This window comes from Monoraphidium neglectum (genome assembly GCF_000611645.1).
Source record: "Monoraphidium neglectum strain SAG 48.87 unplaced genomic scaffold scaffold01708, whole genome shotgun sequence".
Lineage (NCBI taxonomy): Eukaryota > Viridiplantae > Chlorophyta > Chlorophyceae > Sphaeropleales > Selenastraceae > Monoraphidium > Monoraphidium neglectum.
In genome coordinates, this window is record NW_014011920.1 from 1 (window position 1) to 10205 (window position 10205).

Sequence of the window (10205 nt, forward strand, 5' to 3'; positions counted from 1 at the left end):
GCGCCGCCGCGCAGGCAGCCGCGGCAGAGGCCGCAGCGCGGCGGCGCGCGGGCGGCAGCGCCGGCAGCGGGCTGGTCGGGGCGCGCGCCGGCTGCCAGGCGAAGCTCGTGCAGCAATGCCACCAGGTCGGCGCCTGGGTGAAACCGTGTGAATGACACAATGTTGATGACAGGATGAGAGCATATTGCATGTGCGTGATTTGGCGGTGGGGCGTAGGCGGTTGCGGCTACATGGGGAGGAGGACACAGTGTGAAAGACTCTGTGTGAAAGTGAGAGAGCCACGGCTTCCAAGGTACCTGACTTCGGGATTGCACCAAAATCAGGGCGCAATACAACACATCAAGCTGCCGGCGCATCGGGAAGGTTTGGGGCCTCGTGAGGGACGCGGGGCGTCACTCACAGCAACTGGGCGCGGGCGCCCACCCCCAACCGCCTGGCGCCTGCAGCAGGGCGCTGCCCTTCTGCATGCCAACTCGCGCGACTCGGCGGCAACCCCAAGCTTTGGGCTCGCCCGCGACGCAGAGCCCCATCGCCTTAGGCAAAGCCACACCACACCCACCACACCCAAACCACCCACCCGTGCGGCGCCGCCGCTGCTCCTGGGGGTATGACTCCAGCGGAAAATTGAGGCCCAGGCCCGGCGTAGGCCCTGACAGTGCCAGCTGTGCCCTGTTGTTGGGATGATGGCAACGATGGGCGCCGAGGGGTGTGTGTGTGTTTGTGTGTGTGTGTGCGTGCATGTGCGCGCGTGTGTGAGAGCTATGTGTGTGTGCCCGCGCATGGTATGCATAATGTAATCCGTGCGATGCAATTGTGGTGTGTGTTATAATGTGTGTATTGATATGCGCGTGATGTGGTCGTGTGTGTGTATGTCGGTGTGCGTGTATGGTATGCATGTTTGTGGGCCTGTGTGTGTTTGTTGTTCAGGGTTGTAGTGCTCGCTCTCTCTCTCTCTCTCTCTCTCTCTCTCTCTCTCTCTCTCTCTCTCTCTTTGCGCGCGCGCGTGCGTGTGTGGTTTCACAAGTGGATTTGCGTCAATCGTGCTTGGTAGGTAAGTGTGAGCTGCAGTGTCATCCAGGAGGCAGCTGGAATGGCCGCTGCAGCAGGAAATGGGACAGTCAGAGGGGGCTGGCCGCAGCCAGGCATCAGGGGACAGCAACAGCAGGACCCCTGAGCGGGCAAGTCTGAGCAGCACAGAGCGCCACGGTCGCGGCGGGCGCAGGAGGCGGCTCGCCCGCCCGTCTCCTTTGCTTGACGCGCACCGCCGCCGCGCATCACCTGTCGTGCGCGCTCGCCGCGGCGTCCTCTGAAGCGAAGCCCCGGCCGACCACCAGCCGCCGCCGCGTGCGCCCGTCGCCCGCGCCTGCGGCCGCCGCCGCCGCGGCAGCCGCAGACGGGTCGAGGTCGATGCAGCAGTCCCAGGTGCGGCCTGTGGGGGCCGGCACGACGCCTGCAAAGGCGCTGGCAGGGGCCTGCGGGCGGGGTGGGGTGGAGACGCGAGGGCAGGACAACGTATGTGTCGGGCGGGGCCTGATGCGCCCTGCCGGCTCAGCCCTCGCAGCATAGCGCCCAGGTAATGCGGCGGCGGTCCTGACTCGAACGCCCGCGCTCGCCACGCGCGCGCCGCACCAGTCCGGCCCGCAGCGCCTCGCGCCGCCGCTTCGCCTCCTCGCCGGCCGCCGCCCGTGCGCCCCGCGCCGCCGCCCGCGCCGCGGCCGCGTCTGCCTCTGCTTGCACCAGGGCTGCCGAGGGGGCGCCGCGGTCTGCCTTCAATTCCTGGAAATACGCATCCAGCTCCTCATCTGGTGGTGTACACGATCATAGTTTGGAGTTATTGTTGATTGGTGGGACATCAACAGAGTGATGGCATGTAATTGGTGGCAGCTGAGGTTTTTGGGTGTTCTTGTGACAAAGATGAGCGGCGTCATCATGATGTGGTGGGACACGCATGGCTCGTGCAAAGCAAGGGGCAGAGGTAAGCCCAAGGCGTAAGGAAACCCAGAGCATGCACTGCGGCATCCAAAACAGGCGATCCGTAATTCTCGACAGGGCAAGCCCTCGAGCACCGAGGCGGGGCGCCCCCGCCCGCCCGCCGCGGGCGCCGCGCGGGTCTCAATGTTGCGCGCCGCGCGCGCTTCGCCACGCACCCGTGCGGGGCCGCGCCGCGAGCTCTGCTGTGTAGTGATCCCGTGGGAAGTTCAACACCAGCGGAGCCTCTGGCCCGTACAGCGCCAGCAGCGCCCTGGGCGCGTGGGCCAATCCGGTGAGCGCGCCGCAGCAACAGGTGGAAGGGTTGGAGTTTTGCGAGGTTGGAAGTGCACGCATGCAGTGCACGCACGCATACACGCAGGGGCGACAGCCCTCACGCATCACGTACTGCCTCAACATGCAGTCCCCAGTGACCCACGATTCGATGCCAGTGAAAAGGTGCCTCTGGACACCGCGAGAGCGCACTGTTATGTGCGCACTAGCGCTACCCACTGCGCCCGCCGGCACTGGCGCTACCCAGCGGGCCCGCGCCCCTGGCCCCCGCAGTCTCAGCAGCCCCCCGCTCTCCCCACCGCCCGCAAGCGCCCGCTCGCCTGTCGTGCGCCCTCGCCGCCGCCTCCGCCGAGCAATACGTGTTGCCAATCCTCAGGTTGCTGGCCGCCAAGCCCAGGGCCGCCCTCAGCTCGGTCCCCAGGCTCACAAACGCCCTGAACAGCGGCTTCTGGTTTGTCTGCCGCTCCACCCCGTAAAAATCCGCTGCCGCCTCGCCGGGCGCGACCCGGTCGCGGTCGTCGCGCCTCGGGGCCAGCTTCTGAAGGGATAAGGTGGTTTCGGGATGACGAGATTTCGAGAGCCCCTCCCTCTGTCACTAATCTCAGCAATCATAACGCTTGGAAAGTCAAACAGGAACGAGAGCCCAACGGCATGCAGGCGCGCTCGCAAGCAGCAATTGCAAACGGCAGGGGCGCCGGCCAGCACAGAAGGAGCCTCCGGCCCCGCAGCCGCGCCCGCCCTCCGCCCGTACCTTGCGCTTCCTATTTGAGAAGCGGACCGCCGGGTACAGCGCTGCGTGCGCGCGCATCTTCACCCATTTCGACGCGTCAGACCGCAGCACCGCCTCCAACGCCTCCAGCTCCCCCTCCGCCGGCGCCCGCGCCTCCGCCGCGCCCGCGGCCGTCCGCCGCGGCGTGCGCGCGCGGCGCGGCGGCCGACCGTCGCTCGGTGCAGGCTCGCCGGGGGACCGCGGGCGCAGCTGGCGGGACTGATGTGAGGGGGCGCCGTCGCTCTGCTGCCCCGCCAGTTTGGTCGTGCGCTGCCGGCCCGAGGCGTCCTCGGCTGCCCCGCTCAAGCCTTTTGAGGTCTGCAACTCCTGCTGCTGATGCTGCTGCCCTTGCTGCTGCTGCTGCTGCTGCTGCTGCTGCTGCTGCCGCCCCTGCTGCTGCTGCTGCTGCTGCTGCTGAGACGATTCTGGGTCAGTTCCATCAACCGCTGCCAGGCCCTCTCCGCCGACCCCGTCCAGACTCGCTGCCCAGAACCGCGCCGCACGCCCTGTAGACGGCGCCCGCTCGGCCGCCGCCGCCGCGGCGAGCGGCCGCGGCGGCGTGGCTGCGGCTCGCTCGGCTGCGCCAGGATCGCCCTCTGCTACGGCTGGCAGCGCCGCAGAGCGCGCTCTGCTGCGCTTGCTTCGCGCGCCTGCGCTCGCAGCAGGCGTCGGCGACAGCGCTGCCGCAACATCCATGGCAGGGCCGGCTTGCGCCGTCCCCTCAGACGCCGCCCGCCTCGCCCCGCTGCGAGTGGCCCGCGCCTGTGGCAAGGCCGGACCGCCTGCCGTCGCCACCAACGCGGCTGCTGCAGGCGGGACGCCCGCAGTGTGGCGCGCGCGCGCCGCGACGGCGCCGCGGCGTCGGCGGCCGGGGGGTTCGCTCCATTCGCCGTCGCTGCCGCTGCCGCCGTCGGAGGCGCCGGCACCGCTGCTTTCTGGCCCGCTGCTGTCACTGCCACCGTGCCTGGGACTACCATCCTCGAGACCGTCGCAGTTGACCGGGGCCCGCCGCGCTGACGATCCCCCTGGCAGCGCCGCCGTCTCTTCTGCACCTATGCCTTGACGTGTGGGGCTGCCGCTCTGCCGCTGCCGCTGCTGCCGCTGCGACACAGCAGCCGGCGGCAATGGCGAATGCTGAGCTTGCCATGTGCGCCGGATGCGCTTGGCAGGCGGCTCTTGCCCGTCTGCTGGTGAGGTGGACGCCTGACGGGCAACAGCAGCTGCGGCAGCGGTGGTCGACGGCGACCTAGAGTCGCCCGCTGCCTGTTGGCGGGTTCGCCGCTGGCCCCTAGGCAGATGCGGGCCTTCTTTCAAATTCAAAGGGCGTGCTAGTGAATCCTGCCGGGTGTTCAGATCGGCGCGGGCTTTCTCTGGCGTGTTCATGCGGCGATCACCTCATGGTGGAATAAGCCCACCTCAAAATAATTTGATATGCCCACTATCAGACTCGCATGTCTAATACAGCAGCAATGCCGCCGGTGACCACCGCCCTTAGTCATCCGGTGTGGGTGATGTACTGCTACTCATGTGCTGCACCTCATCGCCAGCCATAGACATGCACAGCTGGAGGTGCTGAGAAGCATAACTCAACTACCTTGGAGTGGTAGTCCGCCACCACCGTCTCACGAGGGGGGTTACAGGCCCAGACATGCAGCTGGTAGGTATACTATACGCAGTGCTACAAAACTTGCTGGTCCTCAGACATTCTCTGATTGACTCATGGGGGGTGGTAACCAACCTCGCCACCGCCAAGGCGGAGAAACCCCTCAGAATACCATATTTGAATGGCAAAGCAGCAAACCATCCCGCAGCATCCGTAAAGCGCACTCAATGGAAACCACCAGCGGCAAGCGCCGCCAAAGACCGCTGCGCCTCCATCACTGCCCCCTCTGCACCCTCTCCTGCTGCAGCTGGCCGCACTCTGCCTTGTGCCCGCTACGCCAGGCCGACTTGGCGCAGGCCTCGGAGCAGTACCTGCGGGAACAGATAGAGGTGTGGCATGCAAGGACCAAATTTGATGGGTTGTGCACCAGGCAAGCAACTGCCCAGCGTCGGTCGCAGCCCCAGCCCACGCGTGGAAAGGAGTGCAGATCGGGGCCCTCTCCTTCGAGACCCAAGGACTACTCAACCCCACGGACATTGCAGCAAAGGTGCATCCCGCATGGCAGGGTACATAGCCTTTGCTTTATGCCATCCCACCTGACGGCTCTGCAGCCACTGCACATGCGCAGCTTGAAGCCTTCTCCGGCGCCGCGGCCGCAGACCGCGCATATCTTGTCTTGCAGCTGCCCCGCCCGCCGCTGCTGGCGCTCAAGACGCAGCCGCAGGCGTGCCGCCACGCCGGCCGCCCCCGCGTCGCCGCCGCCGGCCTCGGCCGCCGACAGGGCGCTCAGCAAATCAGGCGCGCTGCGCAGCACAGCTGCGCACGCGTCCTCCCCACCCAGCCTGGTGATGTCATCGAGGGCCCGGGCTGCGGCCTCCATGGTGCCCACCAGGGAAGCCAGGCCGCCAAGCAGGCCTGGGGTGGAGCACAGCATTGCAGGCGGCAGGGCCGGCGCCAGGGCGGCCAGCACCTCGGCGGCGGCCGCCTGGGCAGCGGCGGCGGAGGGCGCGAGGGGCCGGCCTCCAACCATGGGGACGGGGCCGGGATCGCCGTCCGAGCAGGAGCGCAGCGCGCGCACGGCGCCCTCTAAAGCACCAGGGGCTGCCTCAACCGCCCGTGCCACACGCTCCAACGTTCTGGCGCTCGCCGGCTGTGCCTCTGGTTGCAGCGCGTCATACAAAAGCAGCAACCCCAGCCGCTCTGCCCAGGGATCGCGGCAGGACAGCAGCTCGGCCACGGCGGCGAGCGCCCCTGGCTCGGAATGCAGCGCGGCTGCCACGGCCTGTGGCGCGTCATCCCGCACGAGGTTGACGACCATGACGGCTGGAATCAAGGAGCGGGGTTGGCTCCGCGCCACCACAACGAGCCTCGTCAGCCAGCCCCTCGCAGCGGCGACCGCGGCCGCCCCGCGCGCGCCACACTCGTGCACGAGGCAAATTAGGAGGGCCAGGCCGGGCTGTATTTCGCCGTGCCAAGTGTCGGCGCAGTGCAGGAGCTTGTCGACAGCCCCGGGCACTGCGAGCAGTGCGTCCGCCACCGTGGCAGAAACGCTGGGCACGATCGTCAGGGGAGGCACATCCTGTTGTTCCCCTAGCAAGTTGATTGGAGGGGATTGCTTTGATGATTGCAGCTGGATAATCATGAGTCAGCGCGGCTTGACCGCCTCCGGCTTGTACATTTGTATCACAAAGCAGCATTGCCTACGCGCTGACGCGCTCAAATTGCCCAGACCCTGCAGTGTGCACACATGCTCGACTCTGAACCAACCGCACCAGGGAGAGCCAGTGAGTGAAGAAGCTGCAAGGCAAGCGTCTCCTCATTTGCGCCACTCGCACGCCTGAACGCCTGCGCCACGGCAACAGGCAGGCAAGAAGCAGCGCACGCCTCCGTTGCCATGTCAGCAGCTGGCGGCTCAGACTCGGCCGCGGCAGCAGCAGCTGCCGTCGCCACCGCCACGGCTGCCGCGGCGATGCTGCCGCTCGCCAGCTCGCAGGGGCCGGGGGGCATGCCTGCGACTTGCGCCAGCGCGGTGCCGGGCTCCTGTGCCAGCGATGCGGCCATGGTGAGCGCGGCCATCCGGACAAAGGGCTCTGTCCCACGAAGCGCGGCGCACACGACGCCGACCACGGCCCTGTCTCTGACAGCGGCGCGCCGCAGCGCGTGATCTGCTTGCGAGAGGTCTGCGAGCAGCATCAGCATGGACGTGATAGCTGTCTTCTGGTTCATCGCGCATGCCACGCTGAGCTGCGGGTTGCTGGGTTGGCCTTGCATGACAATCTTGGCAGTGCAATCTGCCTGGGCGGCCACGGCGCGCAGCAGTGCCGCCAGCAGCGCCTCGGCACGCGGGGCAAGAGAGAGAATGGCAGGGGTCCCCTGTGGCGAAGAAGCGATCGCCTGAAGGGCAAACAGTGCAGCTGAATACTCTTCAGACGGGGCGCCCGCCGCCGCCATGCGTTGCATTAGCGCCGCCACAACTGGCCTGCACCCGGCGGCCTGGTCCTGCCGCGCGGGGCTGTTTGAGACCAGTTCTGCAAGTGCCTGCAACCAAACTTCAGAGTTGCGCGCATCGGTCCTGGAGGCGCGCAGCGCAAGGTCCCGCCACAAGGGAGCTGGCAGCAGCGCTTCTGGCTCCGCGTCGCACGCCTCGCTTACTGCGCTATGCGCAGCGACGAGACGTGACACTTCATTGTTGTCTATGGCATCGCACAGGGTCTCGAGGGCCTGCTCTAACGACGTCGAGGACGTTGCGCGTGATCTGGAGTTTACCGCCATTTGATGCAAGACAGACGCGGCTGGGGTTGTGTGTGTTACTTATACGGTGTGGTGAACGGCACAGCCCGAGGCGTGCCAGCCACTGTTGCTGGGCGGCTTGTCGTCGCCGGACTGTTGTTCACACCTCGGCGATATGCGGAGCCGTCAGGCAGTGGTCTAGCAGTGACAAGCACAGATCCCCAGTGAATTTTCAAATGGTGACATGCACAGCTCTTGCCAAATATCACTTGAGGCCGATCGTTTTGATTAGAGCAATGACGCCACCACGCCAGGACCTGGACCTGTTGATTAGTGTGAGGTGACTCATTCATTGACCGCCGCTTGCTGTTTAGGAGCATACGTTGCGATATTATTATTAAACGTTATTATATTGGCGGGTATAAGGCTTTGTCACCAAGGGCAGAGCAGAAACACATGGTAAGCCTGTCTGCATTCAAAACCCCCATGCAAATTGAGTCCATTGCAGCAACGTCGGCTGATGACCGACTACCCCCGCCGAGGATTGCCGAAGGACATCGCATTATGTGAAACAGGCTGCATGCAGTCCTTCTCGCCTCGCCTCAACACAACTCAGGCCTTCATGCATCCCTTGCTCCCGTTTATGTTGTTACCAGCAGAGTATGGAAAGCGCCTCCAATGTGCAAATCTCCAGTCTTGGTGCCGCCCCCAGGTGCTGCCTGCAGGCATGTGCCGCTTGTTCAGCAGGTGCCGTGTCTGCAAGAAATTCACAAAGGCTGCTGGCAGTCCACGCAGGTGCAGGCCTGTTTAGGAGCGCTGCCCCGCCACAGGCGGCGCGCCCGGCACAGGCCGCCCACGTGACGGCCGCCGCCGTTGCGGCGGTGCGGCTGCCGCTCTCTCAGCTGCGCCAGGGCCGCCGGCGGCTGCAGCTTGCGGCGCGGCTGTGCACATCCTGCTGCGCGTGCTGCGTGCGCTTGCGCTGACTGTAGGTCTCAACAGCAGCGCCGCCGTCACATCCAGGGCAGGGCCGATCGGGGCCATCCCCTCAGACGCCGCCCCCCTCGCCCAACTGCGGGTGGCCCGCTCCTCTGTCACTGCCCCTTCTGCCCCCTTGCCTGCCGCAGCTGGCCGCACTCCGCCTTGTGCCCACCACGCCAGGCCGACTTGGCACAGGCCTCGGAGCAGTACCTGCGGTAAGAGACGTTTGACATAAACAAACCCATATAGGGCTTGTGCACCAAAACAGCAACTGCCCAGCACTCACCGCAGCCCAACCCCACGCAAGGAGAGGAGTGCGTGCCAGGCGCCTCCCCTTCTACACTCATGGGCGATGCAGCAACGTTGCATCCCGCACGGCAGGTTAGATAGCCTTTGCTCAATGCCATCCCACCTTACGGCTCTGCAGCCACCGCACACGCGCAGCTTGACGCCATCTCCGGCGTCGCGGCCGCAGACCGCGCAAACCTTGTCTTGCAGCTGCCCCGCCCGCCGCTGCTGGTGCTCAAGGCGCAGCCGCAGGCGCGCCGCCAAGCCGGCCGCCCCCGCGTCGCCGCCGCCGGCCTCGGCCGCCGACAGGGCGCTCAGCAATTCAGGCGCGCTGCGCAGCACAGCTGCGCACGCCTCCTCTCCGCCCAGCCTGGTGATGTCATCGAGGGCCCGGGCTGCAGCCTCCATCTTGCCCACCAAGGAAGCCAGGCTGCTGAGCAGGTCTGGGGTGGAGCACAGCAGCGCAGGCGGCAGGGCCGGCGCCAGGGCAGCCAACACCTCCGCCGCGGCCGCCTGGGCGGCGTCGCGTGAGGGGCTGAAGAGTCGGCCCGAAATTGTGGGGACAGGGCTTGTGTCGCGGTCCAAGCGGGAGCGCAGCGCGTTCACGGCGCCCTCTAAAGCACCAGGGGCCGCCTTGACCGCCCGCGCCACACTCTCCAACGTTCTGGCGCGCGCCGGCCACGCTTCTTGCCGAAGCGCGTCATTCAAGAGCAGCATCCCCAGCCGCTCGGCCCAGGGCTCGCGGCAAGCCAGCAGCTTGGCTGAGGCGGCGAGCGCCCGGGGCTCGGAATGCACCGCAGCCGCCACCACCTGCGGCGCGTCATCCCGCATGAGGTTGACGACCATGACGGCGCCCATCAAGGAGCGGGGCTGGCTCCGCGCCACCACAAGGAGCCTCGTCAGCCAGCCCCTCGCGGCGGCGACTGCGGCCGCCCCGCGCGCCCCACACTTGTGCACGAGGCAAAATAGGAGGCTCAGGCCGTGCTGGGTGTCACCCTGCCGTGTGGCGCAGCGCAGGAGCTTCTTGACAGCCCCGGGCATCGCGAGCAGGGCGCCCGCCACTGCAGCAGACGTGCCGGGCACGATCATCATCGGATTAAACATGCCCAGTTCTGCACCTGTTGGGTTGAATGGAGGCAGCGGGGCTGGCTTGACTACAGCCGAATGGTCAGGACCAAGCGCGATGGGACCGCCTCCGGCTCGTTCATTGCGGAGTGGCAGTGTCTATGCCCTGGCATGCTTGATCCAGTCCATGGACTGTGCACACGTGCTGGACTGCCCTACGTCCGTCGCACCAGGGAGAGCCAGTGACCCTAGAAGCCGCGCTATAAGCATCTCCTCGTCTGCGTCACTGGCATGCTCGAACGCGTGGGCCACGGCAACAGGCAGGCTCGAAGCAGCGCCCGCCTCCCTTGCCATGTCAGCCGCCAGCAGGTCGGGCTCCGCCGCAGCAGCAGCCGCGGCCGCCGCCGCAGCAGCCGCAGCTGCCGTAGCGACGCCGCCCCTTGCCAGCCCGCGAGGGGCGGGCGCCACGCCCGCTCCTTGTGCCAGCGCGGCGCCGGGCTCCTCGGCCAG

The 10205-nt window shown here is 66.7% G+C and overlaps 3 protein-coding genes across 3 annotated transcripts; all 3 read right to left on the reverse strand.

Annotated features, from left to right (window-relative positions):
- Window positions 1-1274: 1274 nt before the first annotated feature.
- MNEG_8778 (hypothetical protein) lies at window positions 1275-3070 on the reverse strand (the record flags this gene model as incomplete). Its single annotated transcript, XM_014042748.1, has 5 exons — window positions 1275-1472; window positions 1630-1802; window positions 2148-2242; window positions 2562-2800; window positions 3014-3070. 5 exons carry the CDS (start codon window positions 3068-3070, stop codon window positions 1275-1277), a joined length of 762 nt encoding a protein of 253 aa, XP_013898202.1.
- A 1838-nt stretch (window positions 3071-4908) lies between these two features.
- Window positions 4909-5664, reverse strand: MNEG_8779 (hypothetical protein; the record flags this gene model as incomplete). The annotated part of the gene is made up of 2 exons (XM_014042749.1): window positions 4909-5005; window positions 5231-5664. 2 exons carry the CDS (start codon window positions 5662-5664, stop codon window positions 4909-4911), a joined length of 531 nt encoding a protein of 176 aa, XP_013898203.1.
- A 2791-nt stretch (window positions 5665-8455) lies between these two features.
- Window positions 8456-9748, reverse strand: MNEG_8780 (hypothetical protein; the record flags this gene model as incomplete). The annotated part of the gene is made up of 2 exons (XM_014042750.1): window positions 8456-8552; window positions 8779-9748. Coding segments are annotated over 2 exons (1067 nt in total), but the record flags the coding sequence as incomplete, so codon positions are not given.
- Between the last annotated feature and the right edge of the window lie 457 nt (window positions 9749-10205).